Source organism: Vanessa tameamea, chromosome 25 (assembly GCF_037043105.1).
Source record: "Vanessa tameamea isolate UH-Manoa-2023 chromosome 25, ilVanTame1 primary haplotype, whole genome shotgun sequence".
NCBI lineage: Eukaryota > Metazoa > Arthropoda > Insecta > Lepidoptera > Nymphalidae > Vanessa > Vanessa tameamea.
In genome coordinates this window covers 8,445,228-8,464,336 of record NC_087333.1, presented here as the reverse complement: position 1 = coordinate 8,464,336, position 19,109 = coordinate 8,445,228, and the positions used below count along the sequence as shown (strand labels likewise).

The following is a 19,109-nucleotide window of genomic DNA, read 5'->3' as shown; positions in this document are numbered from 1 at the left end:
CAATTAGAAAAAGGGACTCATGATTAAAAACCGCCATGATTTCAACTCTTCAGCCGAGCTCAGTACACGGCGCGCTAGTTTGGTCATTCAGTAATAAATAATGATCGAAACAAGAGGCCGCTGTTTGTGAGATAGCACTGCTCGCCGGTCTTTGCGATGGATATTTAATTATTTATGCAATAGCTTTTAGTTTTATCAAAGGCCGAACTCGGGGAATTTAATTTAAGATTATGATATCTTTAATCTAATATTTTAAATTACTTTTTTCGAGGGATGCAATTCCTGCTGATATCAAATGTATGAATGCGAGATATAATACCTTCTGGGTAGGTTTTGTGCGAGTTAGACTAGGTAGGTTCCACTCATTTCATCAGATACTTTATCGTCAAATATAAATAATTAGTGTAATGCCATTAAAAAGGTACCACATAATAATTACACATTCAACAGCCAAACAAACAATACTTTACATTTTTGTGTTCCGGTTTGAAGGGTGAGCCAGTGTAACTACAGCAACAAGGGTCATAGCATCTTAATCCCCAAGGTTGGTTCCCCATTTATTGAATAAGGAATGATTAATATTTCTTAAAGTACCAAAGTCTATGGTGACCAATCATCATAAACTGGTCCATTAGTCGTTAAAGGTTCAACTTGTATGTCATAAAGAATCCCACTTCCGGTTCCTAAATCCAATCCCTTGTAATTATTGTCAGTAACTTCTATCTCCTCAAGCGAAATGTCCAAGCGTGGTCCAGTACAAGTGCCATCGTCGTTTAAAACCGATTATAAAACTCTCAACTTTGGAAATCCATGTCCATCCTAATTGAAGTTTTATGTGAACCAATTTATAAGTTAAATTTAGCCAGTGTTTGGATAATCTAACATCTATATTAAAATGTATGTATTTTTATCGTCTGTGAGTTGCTAAACTATTCATCGTATTGTCGATATCATCCAAAAAGGTTTCTGGTCCAGAAAAAAAGTCCTTGAATTGAAACGTTTAAAGTAGACTCTTTTTCTATTTTGGCGATAATAGGAGGAAATTAATGTCTTAATTATTGTTATGAAAATATGTTCCAATATATAATATCACTATTCTACTCCAACGACACAACTTTATAATGAAACAAAAATATTGAATATATCACAACTATACACATACTGTACATGCATTCTAATCAAACAAATTAAATCAGGTTCCATTCAATCAGAGATAAGGATTTGTGAGAGACCGCATATTTCGAATTTAAGGAATAAATATAAACTTCATATTGATAACGTAAGAACTAATTATGGTAAAAAGACAATTCTGTTTGAGGGAGTACAGCTGTTCAACAAACTACCAGGTGAAATAAAACTATGTGATAGTATAGGGATGTTTAAAGTCAAACTAAAAAATCATTTAATATCCTCGCTATAGTAAATAAAGCCTTTTATATCCAACGGCCCAGATGTTAAAACTGTTTTGCAAATGTATAGAAATGTTCATTGTATCTCATTTTAAGTGAATGGTAAATTCTTATGAGAAATAAAATTCTTTATACCTAATCACTTATAAAACGATACAAAAATTAAACCGACTGTAGGTATAGAGTGAAGTCATTACACGATTTCGATATAATTTTCCAATTTTCCGACATACGTGCCTCCCGAGGCCACGCCGACCCGCCGGTTCTAATAACTCAGCTCTCATTTCGCGCACATGCTAACGAATGCCCATTAGCGCACTCTGCCAAATGGTACCGTAACTCAGCGCTAAACAAAACCGCGGCCTTAACTTATGTACATACGAAACCACGTAATAACGAAATTATAAGTAGTTTCTCTGAATACATCTCTATATACAAAACTTTGAACCGTGAACATGTAACGCAGTAAATAAAAGTTTTATTCACACACACATACATACATAAACAGTTATACGAAATTATAGTTAAACACATGCATAATATCTGTACAATTCACGTATAACAATAAAATAATAATAAATAAATATTGCACAACATCACACACATTACTCTGATCCCAATGTAAGTAGCTAAAGCACTTGTGTTAAGGAAAATCAGAAGTAACGACGGTACCACAAACACCCAGACCCAAGACAACAAAGAAAACTAATTAATTAAAATAAATTTTCTACATCGACTCGGCCGGGAATCGAACCCGGGACCTCGGAGTGGCGTACCCATGAGAACCTGTGTACACATTACTCGACCACGGAGGTCGTATTAATATGCACTAAAGAACGTTTTACAACCAGTCCTCTGCCCAAAGGTTGCCTGGAAGAGATCGCTGTTTTAGCGATAAGGCCGCCTGTTGCATTCATGCAACTTTTAAATGTTAATCCTTAGGTACAATGTAGTATTATGTGTTGGTGCATAAAGCATAAATAAATAAATAAGTTAATGTCGCTGCGGAATGTACGTTCCAGAACCGGCAAGAAACTCTGTAGTCTGCTTTTCCACCAATTAAATTGAATACATAGATATGTAAATATATCCATATGGATAGTAGTAGATTTGTGTACTATATGAAGAGTTTTATAAATTTCGCGCAGGTAAAGCCTCAGGTTTAGCTAGTCTTATATAATACCATCATACATGGTGAATTAGACTTTCCCTTAAGTGTGTGACGTATTAAATAACATATGATACCTACTATCTTTTCATGTTTCGAACAGATAAACTATTAACCATTAATAAAAGACCACATTCACAAAACCTCCTTGGAAAACGGCTTGTTTATTAAAACAAGGACACGTAAAATCTATCATAAACACATAACTTCTCGTACAGCCTACAAAGACTGGACCGCAAAAATTTGTCAACTATGCCCTGTGGCATGCGAGTGACAGGGTATTAGGTAGGTCCTTCACAGAACACGAAACGACAGAGCTTATTAGAAGCTATAATCGGCAACGGCTTTAACGTTTTCGCTCAAATTTTGCAATTAGATGCAGTTTTGCATTTTAAGTTTACCTATGTAGGTAAGATGTTTTTAAATAAATATGTATGTAATAGGAAAATATATAAGCAAAAAATAACAAAATATCCAACTGCTGGGCTAAAGCCTCCTCTCCCTATTGAGATTTAGTTTTGTTCTACCGCCCAGCACAACGATTATGAAATTAGTGTTTGAACCCGCAGCTTTGGTTAATATATAAATGTTTTAACCACGATATCACGGCTCTAGAATTAATTTGAAATGGAGGAGCACTCGACGTTTTCGTCGTTTCGGATTACGTCAGTGCACCTGTGTTTGCTCACACTTGTGCACTATATGTCCTGTGCACCGAGTCCCTTGGGTTGTCGCGAGCAAAATGGGTAAATATTAAATGTATTTCATCGTTGTTAAAAATCAGTCATTGGTTATACGACAAAATTGCGGAGCACCTAAAAGTTTCCGAAACTAAACCTGTCAATTCTGGAAGCCCATTGGATATATATGTATGTACGTACTTCAATTAACACATTTTTTTTATTTAATTATTGAAACCCATTATGTTTAAAAACAAATATGAGGAATGCCAAGAGTACAACATATACCTTGAGTAGAATATATATCTATTCAAGGCAGAATATTACCGGATATACAACAGGATGTAACACAGGCAGCCAGCCTTATGTTTTGATAGAAAGTCGGCGGTGTGAGGCGAATAACCTGTCCGCGACACACGCGTGTTCTTGAAGGCTATTGGTAGAACATTCACGTCTGACTTTTAGTCAAAGAACAAATGACACAGTGACGATTAGCTTCAGATGCAAGAATTATCTTAATCATAATTTATATCAAATTAATTATAACGTATTACAACTTGATATTGCGGGCTTAAAAACGTGTCACTAAATTTTAATGTGGACAATTTAGATTATGGGAGGGGTGGACAAACGGGGCATATGCCCTGGAGCCCCCCACAATAGAGATTCCGACTAGTTAACAAGTTTAATGTAATGTTTGTTTAGATATCTACAGTCAAATTACAAAATATTACAATTTACAAGTTACAGATACAAAAAGTAAACATATTATTTACAAATCTGACTGACACGAATGAAAATGTTCGAATTAATTTGTAAAATAATATTTAGGGGCTTCCATTCCTCTTTTGCCCCAGGGTCTCCACTCCTTTGTAGCCGCAGGGCCTTCAAATATTGTCCCGATGGTTCAGGAAAACATCGCGAGAAAACTACTAACTTTGCCCTCAAACGGCGAGGGACCCTCAAACCTTAGCCCGGTAGTGAGACCTTTACAGGACTTTTTTTAGTATTAGAAAAGCAAAATACAATTATAAACCATTTTCTAAATTATATTGCCGACAGAGGCAATGAGAAAGTAGCGAATTTATTTATTTTATTTTTATGAATTGATTTCAAAACCTCTTATTTTGAACACCAACAGTAACAGCTGTGACTATAAAAATTCCCTGGATATGTTTCAAAGTCAAAAATCTTTATTCAATATAGAAGTGTTTACGCTTGCTTATTGATTGTCAAAAATCTACCACCGGTTCGGAATTTAGCACCTCGGACCTGAGAAGAACCGCTTTGCCGCTTCATAAATTCAGATAATTTGTTAAAAAAGTTCATGTAAATATTGCTAAGACAAGACCGTATGACTCGTAAAACTCGTAAATTTACAGGCTCAAGAGACATGGCGTCTTTGTTCCCAAGGTTGGCAGCACGTCGGTAATATAACAAATGATTAAAAATTCCAAACGGCAACAATGTCTGGCTAGTAAGTGGTCCCTGCAATCAGGTGGTCCATTTGCCCACCGACGCCATTGAGAAAGGAAACCGAAGAATAGGTACTGCAGTTCGGTACCTTTTTTCTTTGTCTATTTATATATTGATTATGAAAACCAGTGGTTAGAACGCGTGCATCTTAACCGATGATTTCGGGTTCAAACCCAGGCAGGCACCACTGAATTTACATGTGCTTAATTTGTTTATAATTCATCTCGTGCTCGGCGGTGAAGGAAAACATCGTGAGGAAACCTGCATGTGTCTAATTTCAACGAAATTCTGCCACATGTGTATTCCACCAACCCGCATTGGAGCAGCGTGGTGGAATATGCTCCATACCTTCTCCTCAACGGGAGAGGAGGCCTTAGCCCAGCAGTGGGAAATTTACAGGCTGATTATGTTATGTTATGTTTTTAATAATATATTTAATCGAGATAGAAAAGAGGTAGGCAGAAAAGAGGTCACGTATGTCCCTTTTAAAACGTAGGCACCTAAGATGGAAATTCTGGCCGTAAAAGCCATATAAACATCAATAAAATATTAAAATTCAATAATTAATTTCCACTTACGGGTCACTAGCTCGTCGTTTAGCTGCCGCTTCGTTACCGGTTCCTTGTTGCGGCGCGAAAATGTCGCTGCTGTCCCCACCAGACTCCAATATGAGATGTTCGTGTGATCTTATATATTGTAGAGGTGTCTGAGAAGGACGTAATTATTTAATAAACTATGGCGCTGACACCACCTGCTCATAGAATATTCTACCGTCAAACGGAAATAGTAAGTATTTTGTGTTCCGGTTTGAAGAGTGAGTGAGCCAGTGTAACTGCAAACACAAGAGAAATAGGGGACAAGGGGCATATTGGTTATGTATGGTAAGCCTAATATATCTTACAGGGCCTGCGTCTTTGCACGGTGATGGCTACTTACCATCAGATGTCGCTAATCCACCATCCATATTTTATATTAAAAAAAAATATTCCAACGTACATACAGTGGTAGATTCTATTTTTTAACTAAGTGTGCTTCATTATTTCTCTCTGCCCAAAGGTTGGAAAAGATCTGCCTGGAAGAGATCGCTGTTTTAGCGATAAGGCCGCCTGTTGCATTCATGCAACTAATCTTTAATCCATATATAAAATAGTTTTAATTATTGGTGCAACAAAGAATAAACAAATAAACTGTACCTGTTTAGTTCTTCTCGCTTTCGCGTGCAAGTCCCTCTGAGCCAAGGGCAGCAAAGCCCTCAGGAAACCAGGCACAGACGCACGAAGTGGATAGTTTGTGCACTCCTGAACGCCTACTTGAAAATCTTCAATGTTCACTACTCCAGCCTGCCAGGAATGTCACAAACATACTTATATACTTTTCCATGATATATTTTATCAATTAATTTTTGTCGATTGTTACAGCAGGAGTGCCTTGAGTTAGGGTATAACTGATATCAATTACCACAAGGCTGAAAATCAACTGTCGCACGCGCTCGCCTGTATCAGCGCTCACGTCAGAAGCGAACTGCTGAAGCGCTGATAGGAAGCGCCGTAAGCGCTGTAACGCTGGAGCTGATCTAGAGCCTTCAGGAAGAGGTGGCGACAGAGATTCCGTTGAAGACAACGTGGCTATGGACAATAATAACACATTTAATACAGTTGATTACATTTTTTTGTTACATTTGGTAAAAGAAATTTTCACGTGTCAGGGGGAGGACAGGTGTTAGGATAGATTATTTAATCTTATATTAGAGTTACCTGCAGTTCCATTATTTTGAGGGCTTGGTGGTCCTGGAGTTGGAGACGATCTGGTATCATCTTGGTCGGGCGATCTCCTGTCCTTGCCTGAAGTGGTAGCTGCAACAAGTCGAAACAGTTTAACACTCAATATCATCCCGTAAACTAAATTGGACGGAAAAACTCTCATTAGGATTTGAACCCTGGACCTAATGATGTGCAATCGTACAAGCTAGCCAAGATTAACAGGTCAACAAATTAAATAAATATTATCGTTAATCAAAAAGAAATACGTGTACGTATTTTCTTCGAGGAATTTTACTTGATTAAGCGTTTCATTCCGAACCCGCCCCGCTCTATATTGAATAGTTGTCAGAGTGCATCAGTTGAGTGAGTTACGCTGATGCTTAAGAGTTGCCTCTGTGTGCGTGCGACGATTACGAGTAATGACAGCAAAAACATACAAATGTCATTATATTCGATAAGATTATTAATTAAACTTGGAAGGTTGCGCCTTCTTTGGTGAATGGATTCATTGAATCAAACAACCATCATTCAAACGTTAGATAAATTTTATTACAAAAGAATTATATCTATAATATTTTTATTTAAACCAAGCACAATAATTACTGATACATTACATATAGAATTTATTAAAACACCGTATCAAAGTCGGTGTTACTTAAATATATACCGGTTGTCCTGATAAATAAATCACGCCGCTAGTTTAGAGACCCCTCCACAGGCTCAGCCTGAGCAAACACGTCGTGCCGATGCATGTCGACCGCTGTTTATACGACAGACGCTTTCGGGTTACCCGACAATCGATTTCACACGAAAAATAGAAGATCATTTTCGTAAAGTATATTCCGATCTTATTTCATAACAAACAAAAACATCGGTGAAGTTGACCTGCTTGACCAGATACTAACTTCGGGTAGAAGTTTTATGTATACTGACTAAGCCGTTTTTCAGCAATAGTAATGGTGGTAGGGCTTTGTGCAAGCCTTACCTGTCTGGATAGGTAGCACCCATTCATCAGATATTCAAACGCCAAACACCAGTACTTACTTAGCATTGCTTTGTTCCGGTTTGAATTATGAGTTAGCCAGTGTAACTACGGGCATAAAGGACGTAATATCTCATTTCCCAAGGTTGCGCATTGTGTAGGTAAGAAATTTTTAAAATTTGATACAACGTTAATGTTTTTGGGCAGCGGTGACAGCTTACCATCAGGTGGTCCCTTTGCCCGTACGCATATCGATTCCATCAAAAAGTAAAATAACTACGTTACAAAAATGCTGGTAAAAGTCTACTTAAATAAAGAATATTTTGATTTTCTTTTAAGCCGCATATTTCTTACGTAACCCTAAAAAGTATCACGTATTCAGCATTTCATGTATGCGTATTTATATGTTATTGAATACAATCGATATTATGAGTTTCTAATCTTTGTAATATACCTTAATATTAATATATCTGTATAATAAAACAACCCTAAATGTCCCACGAGCTTATCAAGCTTCGGTTGGCGAATACACAAGATCATTTGAAGATGAATTATAGGCACAAGTAAAGCACACGAAAACTAAATCGTATTTGCGTGAATTTGAACACGCGATATTTAGATAACATCCTTATGTACTAACCACTGCCCAATCAAGTCTCAATTTTTTTTAAATGTCTCGTGACAAAACTCCATTCCAGACATTTAATTGATTTGAATTGACGTCACATCTACCCACGCAACGTCAAAGTGTAATACAAATGTATTATTGTGTTTCAGTTTGATGTCTCAATGAGCCCGAGTAAATATAATTTACAAACTCAACGGATATATCTTCTTAGATCACATATCACGTGATACATTGATGGTGGAACGGCATACGCTACTGTGATGAGGAATACATACTTAAAAACAGATGGCTAATTAGGGTGAGCCTTCTTAAATTAATTTGAAACAAAGGATCTCAGTGTGTGTACTTATGAAACAGTTCTAAAGTTTTTGGTAGATTTCGATGACAATGTCGCGTTTATACAATATTTTCGTATAAAGTAATACCGTTGATTGCATCAGCGTTCCCCTCAAACGTTACTCATAAAAACGCTGCATATAAATTTGACCTAGAAACTAATCACAACGTAAAGCAGCTAAGCTTTAAATATGGTTTATTATTACTAGTGTTAGCTCAATGGTCTTCTGTCTCATTTCTACTCTAGCAAAAGAAAAGGGACGGCTGACAAACGGAGGAGCTAAACGTACTATACTGAGTTTTGTCTTTGCCCCGACTCGCCCCAGCTTAGCATGGCTGCCATTATTAATAAAGAAAATTATATCATATAAATATAATTTAGACCCAATAGCACTAAGAAATAATGTAGCCTTCTACCATTGAAAATAATTCGTTCATTCATTCTGGAGATTAAAGACCCCCCCCACCCTACATACCCAAACAAATTTTACCTCTACACAATATTAGTTAGTACATATATTTAATAATATAAGAAATACAGTTTGGAACGTCTTTTTATTTAATTTGTTACGATCTCGCTCACTTCGGAACTCCACCCTAAATCGAACTCAACCCTTAAACCGCGTGATGAGTTACGTGCGAACGCATAGACAATCACTGCTTATAATTTTAATTTAAAAATTAAGAGAAATTTCTGTTTGAGATTCGTTTAAGGCCTACTATAATTTCGAAAGCAAAAGTAACATCAAAAAAAAAAATTTAATAATTTAACAAGACTGATTAAAATTTTCATTGGTTTGGAATACAGATTCTATCGAGAACCGGCAAAACTAAGTAGGTACTATTATAATACGAATTGCAATAGTTTTTTTTTCATCCAAGGTTTATATTGCATAAATATAATTTATTCAAAAAATGTCTAATCAATTATTGCGCACATAACTCAAGAATTATAACAAACACGGAAGTTAATCAAACAGTTATGAGTTAGTTATTACTTCGACTATTTAAGACATTTAAGAAACTCGGAAATGAAACTGAAGGTTAGGCTGTATGGCGCAATCCCTTTGCCTTTACCAAGACTAAAATAAATAATAACTACACAACTATTTTACAGGTAATTTACCTATATCTCTGAAACTACTGGACCGATTTTATTGAAACTTACACTGTTCCCTAAGTTGAAGGGTACCTAACTTAAATTAAAAATGATCATCTCGATACGACTTTTAGTTTTCGAGAAATTCGTGGACAAACATACAAACATACACTTACGAAATTAAGCACACGTGCTCGGAAGCCTGAATGGATCATCATACTCAAATATAATTAAATTCTAACAATGTTACATACATTCATGTCGAACTGATAATCCTCCTTTTTTTGAAATAGGTTAAAAATAATAATCTTTTGACGACCTCTGTGGTCGAGTAGTGTGTACACCGGTTTTCATGGGTACGCCACTCCGAGGTCCCGGGAATCGAACCCGGGACCTCGGACAAAATAGCTATTGCTTTGACCTTTTAATTTAAAATAATATTTATTTTTAATCGTAACAATTTATATTGAAAAAGAATATCATTAAATTGTATTATTAACTTAACTATTGCTATGTTATATTTAATATATGTAAACAATCACAAATTAACAATAAAACCCCGCTGAGTTTCTTTCGCTGGTTCCTCAAGTGAGGGTGATTTCGTTTCCGAACCAGTGGTAGTGAATAATTAGTGTAATGTTTCTATGTCGAATAAAGGAATTAGAATCGATTCAATTTAATATCCTCGACATCTGTAATTATATAAATAGAACGGGTCACAATGATAATCTCGTCGGTTTTTTTGACAAAATCTACATTACGAAAATTAACTTTTCATTTAACGTTACATCGCTGACGATTCCAACCCTATTAAATATATTTACAACAAGTCTACGCTCGAACACAATTATACCTGGTGGTGAGGACTGGTGTCGTCTACGAAGTAACGCCATTGACGGATTTGCGCTAGGAGATTTAACCCTAGAGATAATGGATTGTAATGATGAGCACAGACGCTGAAGGAGTATTCCACATTTGCAATGTGTGTATGACGATGATGAGCAAAACGTACTTTTTTTACTTGGGAGTAGGGCTTTGTTCATGCCCCACTGAGTTACCACATACACATCAGACGCCAAACAGCAGTACTCAATATTGAAGGGTGAGTGAGCCATTGTAACTACAATTGCAAGGGACATATCATCTCAGTTCTCAAGATTTTTGGCGCATTTGCGATGTAGGTAATGTCAATCTTACAGCACCATTGTCTATAGGTGGTGACCACAAAAAAAACGTTTCGTGCGAATGGCTGGATTCTCGGTGACGTTAACGCAGGCTTTCACGGGATCTATCCGATGGTAAACAAGTGTTCCTACTTTCTGTGTTAAGTTTGTTTTGATTTTTGACTGACATAATATATTAATTAATTTAAGTAAAGATTATATAATGAAATATAACATCAAGAACGTTGTGTATGGACGAAAGCGATATTGCGTTCAAAAAAAGCGAAGTGTGCATTTGACAGAATAAATAAAAGTTTGGTGCTAGTGGTGTGCCGAGTGTACCCGCGTGCGAGCGACAGCCCTCCACTGCAGACTAGTGTTGCGCGTACACCGGACAGAAATATCGATAGCTGATTATATGTTAAGTATTTTTTTGATTATAAAAATATTATATTATAATTATTGCACACAAATTTAATACTACAATAATGTATTTAAAATCAGAGAAATTAAAGTATTATGTTTCAAATATTCCGCATAACGCACAGCTAATTAAAATATAAAGATTCAAAACATTTTTGTTAGTATCTACTTTGGAATGTGATAGTTGCGAGGAGTAACTGATGGGCCAAATGATGATAATATGCATTGGTATTACAAGAAATATTTATAATTCCTGATTTAATCAGGAACTATAAATATTTCTTGTGCAAAAGCGCTACCAATCTTGGGAACTAAGATTTTTAGGTCTTTTGTGCCTGAAGTTACACTGGCTCACCAACTTTTCAAACTGGAACACAACGATATAATTATTATACAACACTTTATATTGCACTTAACTACTTATTTCCACTTTAATTTTATTTCCAAAATTCCGATAACACTTTCGTCGACGTTCCAAACGCCATTTTTTCGCAAATCCATAGTGAATATCATAGATTAATCAAGCTCTCAACCAATGACATCGCGTAAATTTGCTGTCAAATATTGTTTATTTGGCCTTTTTCCTGTTATGGGTGGAATAGAGTGTAAGTATTACAGCGGTAAAATATATGATGTGTGAGCCGTACCTACCCAGACAGGCTTGCACGAAGTCCTACCATCACGTAAAAGTAAAGCATCTACGTATTGAACAATTGTTAAGACAGTTTTTAAACTGTTAGTTATGTCAAAAGTAAAAAGGAAATCATCAGTAATAAGTTATTAGTAAAGTCGCGACGCGGTGTATAACTATAATTTCAAGAACTATATGTTACTCTAGTTGACATCAAATGTTAATATTAATATTATTTCTAAATCTATTACTGAAAGACTTCGAATCGCACTATTTATTTTAATTATCGTTTCAACATAGCAGCTTACACGATTAATTTAACAATTAACATAACAATTTACTAAGAATTCTAATTAAATTTCATATACATAATTACGAAAGTACTAAATTCATAAATCACTATCGATACGAAATCATCGATACTTAACAACACTTCTCGTTATCGAGTGCTGCGCGTGGCAGGCGACACCTCGCCCGGGGCTTTTCATCTCAATTACTACGAAAATATTGTAGAGAAACAGTAAAACTAGAAACACTTATGAGGTATACGAAGAAATACACATTTTTTATATATTTATATAATCTATAAACATTGAATCGTTTGTACTCACTGACTTTCAACGCACAGAAAAATCTTTTGAGTCCTGCTGCTCGTATTTGGAACATATGATTGTTTTATAACATAAGCGTCCTAAGAAATATTTTTTGCTTAAGGACAGAATGGGGTGAGTGACTTTGCGTCAATTTTACTCCTATGATATCAAGACGTGGATGCCACGAGTACGTAGTGTACAAAGACGTAGTCCATATAGTCCATATTGTTGGTAGATCAAAATTATCATCTCTATCTATTGAATGGTTTAAAACGACAAACACAATCATTCATTTTTTTTTATATTTATAACTAGTTGTCGCCTGCGGCTTCGCTCATTTGCTCATTGCGAGTTTGGTAGTCAGGTTTTAGGCATAAAAGTGACCAATATCTCTCCTTGGTAGTTAAGCTTGCTTCATACTAAATTCTTCAAATTCGATTCATCGGTTTGGTCGTCAAAGCGCAACAGACAAACAGATAGAGTTACTTTCGTATTTATAATATTAGCATAGACAATGGCTTATAAAACATTATATTTTTAGCATAAATGTATTTATTAGTAAGTCATCTTCAAATCATACAAGGTTAAAATATAGGTGTGATATATTATGTCGTCCAGCAGCAAGCAAGACCGACCGAGATCAGCCGTCCAATGCGCTGTGTTGACAGGATGATCAGTGGCCACTAGTGTGTGGAGGGCACTACTCGCGAAGAGCCCTCGGTCCCATCGTGATATATCGGTTAATATAATCGACATCACTCCAATTGTTTTATGTTTATTTGTTTCTGTACATCTTAAACTGACAAAGATATACGATTTTAAAAAATGTTATAATTATATCGTACCTAGGCGACCGATTTTCGCTCGGCTCGAGGAATAAAAATTTGTTATAGTTTTTTAATATGTAAAACATTATCTTAATAAGAAATTTGAGCCACAATTTTAGTTACCAAGATAAATGCAATTCTTTTATAGAAAATAAATAAATTCATACAAAATAATTGCAATTTGTTTATTTGAAGCCGAAAGCCAATTATTGAGACTAACCCTGCAATGAAAATTGTGAGTTCAATTCCTGCTATTATAACTTTTTCGTATCTCATTTCTGTTGATCACGTTTTGTTTTTTCTGCCGTAATGTAATCGATATATTTAGGTTCACCCTCTGTCAGGGTAAAAATCGAAAAATATCGATCCTAGGAAAAAAGTTAAAAGAACCAAACTTGTAGGAAATTTAATTTCCCAACAACATTTGGCAATGACCATTTTTCGTGTAAAAAATAATGATAAGCGAGTTATTCGATAAACAGAAAATCACCTTTAAATTCAAAATGGCGGATGACGCAATAGGGTTCGGTACCCGAAATCCAAAATGTCTAATGTTTTCTAATGATTTCCGATTGAAAATTTCTGCTTATATTTTTTCGAGGTCAACCCCGTTTGTGATCTTATTCGACTGGGCTATCCCGACTGAGCAAAAAATAAGACTCAACCTGAAATATTCTGTCAGAATTTAACATTTACAAAATGCACTGACAACATAAATAAAACCTGTCTTTAATTTCCAATCATTATACGTCATAAAAGGTAAAACTATTGAATATCATTTTGTGAATCAACTCTTTAAATATTGAAGCAAATAACAGTCATTTGACGACTGAACGAAGCCGATAATAAGATATGTTTGCCTTAGTGGGCTGGTAGCTATTAAATATTTATATTCAAGGAAAAGGTAGAAACATACTGATTTTATTATTTTTATATTTTTATTTACTCACCTGTAAGTGGTTTAATGTTTAACACAGCACAATGATGATGTCCTTCTGGTTGATTTCGTTCACAGTGCCCATTCTCAGAGAATACTGAAATACAGGAGTTCAATTTGGTGGTGGGATTTTGTGCAAGATTAGTTGGCACCTAATCATCATATATTCTAGTACCAAAAAACGATAATTGTCGTGTTCTGGTTTGAAGGGCGGGTGGGCCAGTTTGTAAAATGACGATTCAAAAGTGCCTTTAAGAACCTACTTGAATAAAGTATATTTTCATTTTTATTTTGGTAGCGACCGGCAAGGGACGTAATACCTTTTTATTTCTTACATTACCGGTATCTATGAGCAGTGGTGACCACATACCGTCAGCCCATAGCCTGTCCTCCTCACTATAAGACATGAAAAAAAAAAACTCGATTTTGTCTGCACACACAAACAACGTCTATTCCCCTACTGTAATAATCTGATGGGACGGCAAATCCAAATTTAAGGCTGTTACTATGAATTACAAAGAAAACTAATGAGTTATTATTTGGCTCCACCCGGACATTAAAGGCAGGACCTAGAAATCAACAGCTTCCCGTAAATTAACCACTAGAACCACGGAGCAAAAAGTAAAAATTATAAACGACTTCACACCTAAACTTACATCGTAAGGCGCCTGAGATGCTGTTGTCACTGTATGTCGGTCTCTTTCACCCATTAGAGATATTTGACGATAGAATTAATTTATAGGATGAATTACGTACAGCACAGAGTCCTAACCGAACACAGAATAAGTCTTCAAATATTATTCTGTGTTAGGTTAGGACTTTGTGATATTTTTAAATTAAATTGGATCAAATGGTAAGTATACAAAAAGGCAAATAACATATACATATCCAAATCGGTTATTAAGCAACGGAATTCTGAGGAGACTAACATTAAAAAAAAATCGGCCGAATTCTGATAACAGTATTTTTTTGAAGTTGCTTAAATAATGACCAACTTCTAGGTGTAACTTGCATCATGATAACTTTGAACGATATATGTAGATTTAAGAAATAAGTTTATTTTATAAATATATATGATAATTTTATAAATTGTGCTTCCATTATAATAGGTTATAAGAGACAATCATATTAATCGATTTGAGGCCGTTTCGAGAGTAAACAGCATTAATAATGTGCCGTGTGAACTCGCCGCCTGGCTCGACTGACGATTGGGGACAAAGGAAAATAAACTCTACATCTTTACGATAGAGTTTAAATTAAAAAATATTAATAGTTCTTTAAAGCGAATAAGAATTTGAACTAGTACCTTAGCATGGTTTTTGTTGAATAGAAAAGCGTTTTAGCATAATGTGATGCTAAGGGTAAGCTTAAGAAGTAACAACAAGTGAGTTTAAGTAAGTAACAGCTGATAAATGTCCCACTACTGGACATACTGTACTTTTTAAACAACTTAAAAAAACAGACAGAGATTCTCAAATTGGTGGTATTTGTTTAACGTTTGTTATTTCAGAACCGTAATCGATTTGGAATATTATTTATTTATTTGGAAAGAAATAATTCCTGGTCGTTATTAAATTTGAAGAAAGAATACCAGTGTAACTACAGGCACAAGGGTATAACATCTTAGTTCCCCTGGTTGGTGGTGCATTGGCGATGCAAGGAATGGTTACAATTTTCTACTGCGTTAATGTCTATGTGCAGTAGCTCACCATCAGGAGGCTCATTGATCGTCCGAGAATCTATGGTATCAAAATTTTAAGGGCTCGAATTTTCTTTATAATTTGTTTTCTCGGAGTATTATCAGAAGTCGGTTTTATTTATGTCCAAATTTATATGATTAGGAGAAAGGTTAGTACCTATTCATTCCATCCGACTCATACAGCTTTCCTGACCATGAATTATAAACACAAATTAGGCACATGAAAATTCAGTGCTTGCACGAGTTTGAGTCCACAATATTTGATTACAATTCCAGTGTTTTAACTACTAAGGGCCATATTTAGAGGAGGCCAACCGGGGCAACTGCGCTGGGGCCTCCACATTAGAGGGGGACAGAGATTCCAACGAGTTAATAAATATCTAGTATAGTCAAATTATAATAATGTTATTAATTAATGTTTTAAAATTTACCTTTAATTAAAATATTCTAATTCATTCATAATATATTTATTAGGGTCTCCACGTCTCTGTTGGTCTAGGGCCTCCAATACTTTGTGGCCCCAGGGTCTCCCGACCTTTAAATCCGACTCTGTAACTACTGGGTAGTTGTTATAGTTACGTAACAACACAAGTATATTCATATCACTCCCCGCCTTCCTAAAAAACATTGTATAGCGACTGTATACACAATGCTTTGTCTTTTTCTCTCTAATGTAAAATTACTGATAACAGAAAGAGATAAATCTCTTTGTAAATAATTTGGCCGATATAGACGATTATTAGTCGTTTCAGCTACGCAGACGGGCTTACGCATAGCCCTGCCACCAAGTACAAAGGCCTACCACCAAGTCCAAAGCCCTACTACCAAGTTTAGATGGAATACATATTACAGAGTTTCATTCGACGCATGTTTTTCAAACGAATATTTCCGGAAGTCGAGCACGAGATTAATTATAAACAGAAATGATTTCAGTACGGCAATTATATATCTACTATATAATGTATAAAAAAAAAAAAAAAAAAAAAAAAAAAAAAAAAAAAAAAAAAAAAAAAAAAAAAAAAAAAAAAATACTATCTCTAATATTTAAAAGGGTTTGGTTGTTTGATCGCTCCAATCCCAGGATCTTCTATTCTAATAATAGAACTGACTATATAACAAAACGCTCTGACGTCCGGGAGAAGAAGTGTTAAAAGTAAAAAATAAAATAAGAGCTTATAAGTGGTCCAACCTCCTTTTAAAGAGGTTTGGACTATGTTCCACCTCGCTGCTCCAGCGCTGGTTGGTAGCAAAATTACATTGAAATTAAGACCATGTAGGTTTTCTTACGATGTTTTCCTTCACCGCCAAGCACGAGATGAATTATAAACAAAAGTGTTTGTCTAGGTTTTAACCTTCAATTTTCAGTTAAGATTCTAAATACCGGTTTATTTGGATTATGGGCCTGTATTAATGCTTAACGCTGGTTAAATCAGGCGCTGCAGATAGAGTAGGGAAGGGCGTCACCTACGCGCAGGTCCTGGAGAGAGCGGAACAAAATGTCAAGCTCCAGGACCTAGGGATCAGCGGTGGGCTGAAGGTGCGACGCACGGCGACCGGGGCCAGGGTTCTCGAATTGCCGAGAGCCCAAGCGGAGCAGGCCGAGAGGTTGGCAGAGAAGCTCCGCACAGCGCTCGACGGGGTCGCGGACGTAGTGCGGCCAGTTAAGAAGGCCGACCTGAAGGTGACGGGGCTCGACGACTCCGTCACCTCGGAGAAACTGGCCGCGGCGATCGCGCGCGCAGGCGACTGCTCCATAGAGTCGGTGAAGTGCGGCGTGATGCAGCGCGGACCCGGCTATATGGGGATGGTCCGGGTCACCTGCCCCCTCACGGCAGCGAAAAAGCTGGCCGCTGCCGGTCGCCTCCTCGTCGGGTGGAGCTCGGCCAAGGTGGCCGTCGTGGAGCAGCGCCCTATGCGCTGCTACAAATGTATGGGCCTTGGCCACACGAGGGCGCTCTGCCCGTCGAAGGCGGAGAGGGGTGGCCTGTGCTACCGCTGTGGCTCTGACGGCCACAAGTCAGCGGTATGCACGGCCAAGATGCGCTGCGCGGTCTGCGCGGAGGCCGGGAAGCCCTCCGGGCATCTGATGGGGGCGAGGGATTGCAACCCCCCCATCACGAAGGGTAAGGCGGCTCTAGGAGCCAAGACCGCCCCGCGCGAGGAAAGCCGCCAGGCTACGGAGGGAGCTAGTTCGACTCAAGGATGCCAGAACAAATAAGCTTCCTCCAAACGAACGTCAACCACTCCGCCGGAGCGCAGGACCTACTGCTGCAGTCCATGGCGGAGTGGCAGGTAGACCTGGCGGTGGCCTGCGAGCCCTATTTCGTCCCTCCCCTTCCTCACTGGCTGGGGGACTCGGACGACACCGTGGCGGTCCTCACGAGGAGCGGAACGGGCCCTCCCCTCTCACTCATCGAGAGGGGCTCGGGCTACGTAGTGGTGGGGTGGGGGGAGTACGTCGTCGTCGGTACGTACTTCTCCCCTAACCGCAGCCTGGCTGAGTTCGAGACTTATCTCGGCTTAGTCAGAGCTGCGGTGGCCAGGCAGTCGCCGAAACCGATAATGGTTCTCGGCGACTTAAACGCGAAGTCGCGTGCCTGGGGCAACCCCGCCACGAATCCGCGAGGGAGGGCCGTCCAGGTGTGGGCCCTGCTCTCCGACCTGTCCCTTCTCAACAGGGGGCAGGTTCACACCTGCGTGCGACATCAGGGGGGCTCCGTGGTGGACGTTTCGTTCGCCACCCCTGTCGTAGCACGCAGAGTGGTCGATTGGAGAGTGGAGGAAGAGGTGGAGACTCTATCGGATCACCGGTACATCCGATTCGAGATCTCCACCTCTCGCAGGCCGGCGGAACCCCAGAGGGTGCCGACTACGCTGCCGAGGTGGTCTCTCGGCCAGGTCGATCGAGAGCTGGTCAAGGAGGCCGCCATCGTGCAGCGGTGGGGTTCCGCGGGGAGGACGGAGGGCGCCAGCGCAGAGGAGCTGGCGGGCCGCATGCGCAGTTCGCTCAAGGAGGTCTGCGATGCGGCCATGCCTCGGACCCGGCGCAGGGTTCCGCGCCGGCACGTCTATTGGTGGTCGCCCGAAATCGCCGACCTTCGGGCGACGTGCTGCCGGGCGCGGAGGGCCTACGTCCGCTGTCGAAGGCGCAACGGCCTCGACACGGACCTGGAGGGACAGATGCTGGACGCTTATCGCCAGCTGAAAAAAGATCTGCAGCTGGCGATAAGCAAGGCCAAGGAAAAGGCCAGGGAGGAGCTTCTGGCGGGTCTCAATCGAGACCCGTGGGGGCGCCCGT

General features: G+C 38.3%; 1 protein-coding gene across 1 annotated transcript in view; it reads right to left on the bottom strand.

The window, feature by feature from the left end:
- Positions 1–19,109, bottom strand: part of LOC113392871 (protein CBFA2T2) — an 83,652-nt gene that overhangs the window by 6,145 nt on the left and 58,398 nt on the right. The window contains exons 3-6 of the mRNA XM_026629475.2: positions 6,488–6,586; positions 6,192–6,358; positions 5,927–6,073; positions 5,312–5,439 (exon numbers count right to left, since the gene is read on the bottom strand). Coding sequence (XP_026485260.1) covers positions 5,312–5,439; positions 5,927–6,073; positions 6,192–6,358; positions 6,488–6,586 — 541 coding nt within the window. The remainder of the gene's footprint in view (positions 1–5,311; positions 5,440–5,926; positions 6,074–6,191; positions 6,359–6,487; positions 6,587–19,109) is intronic.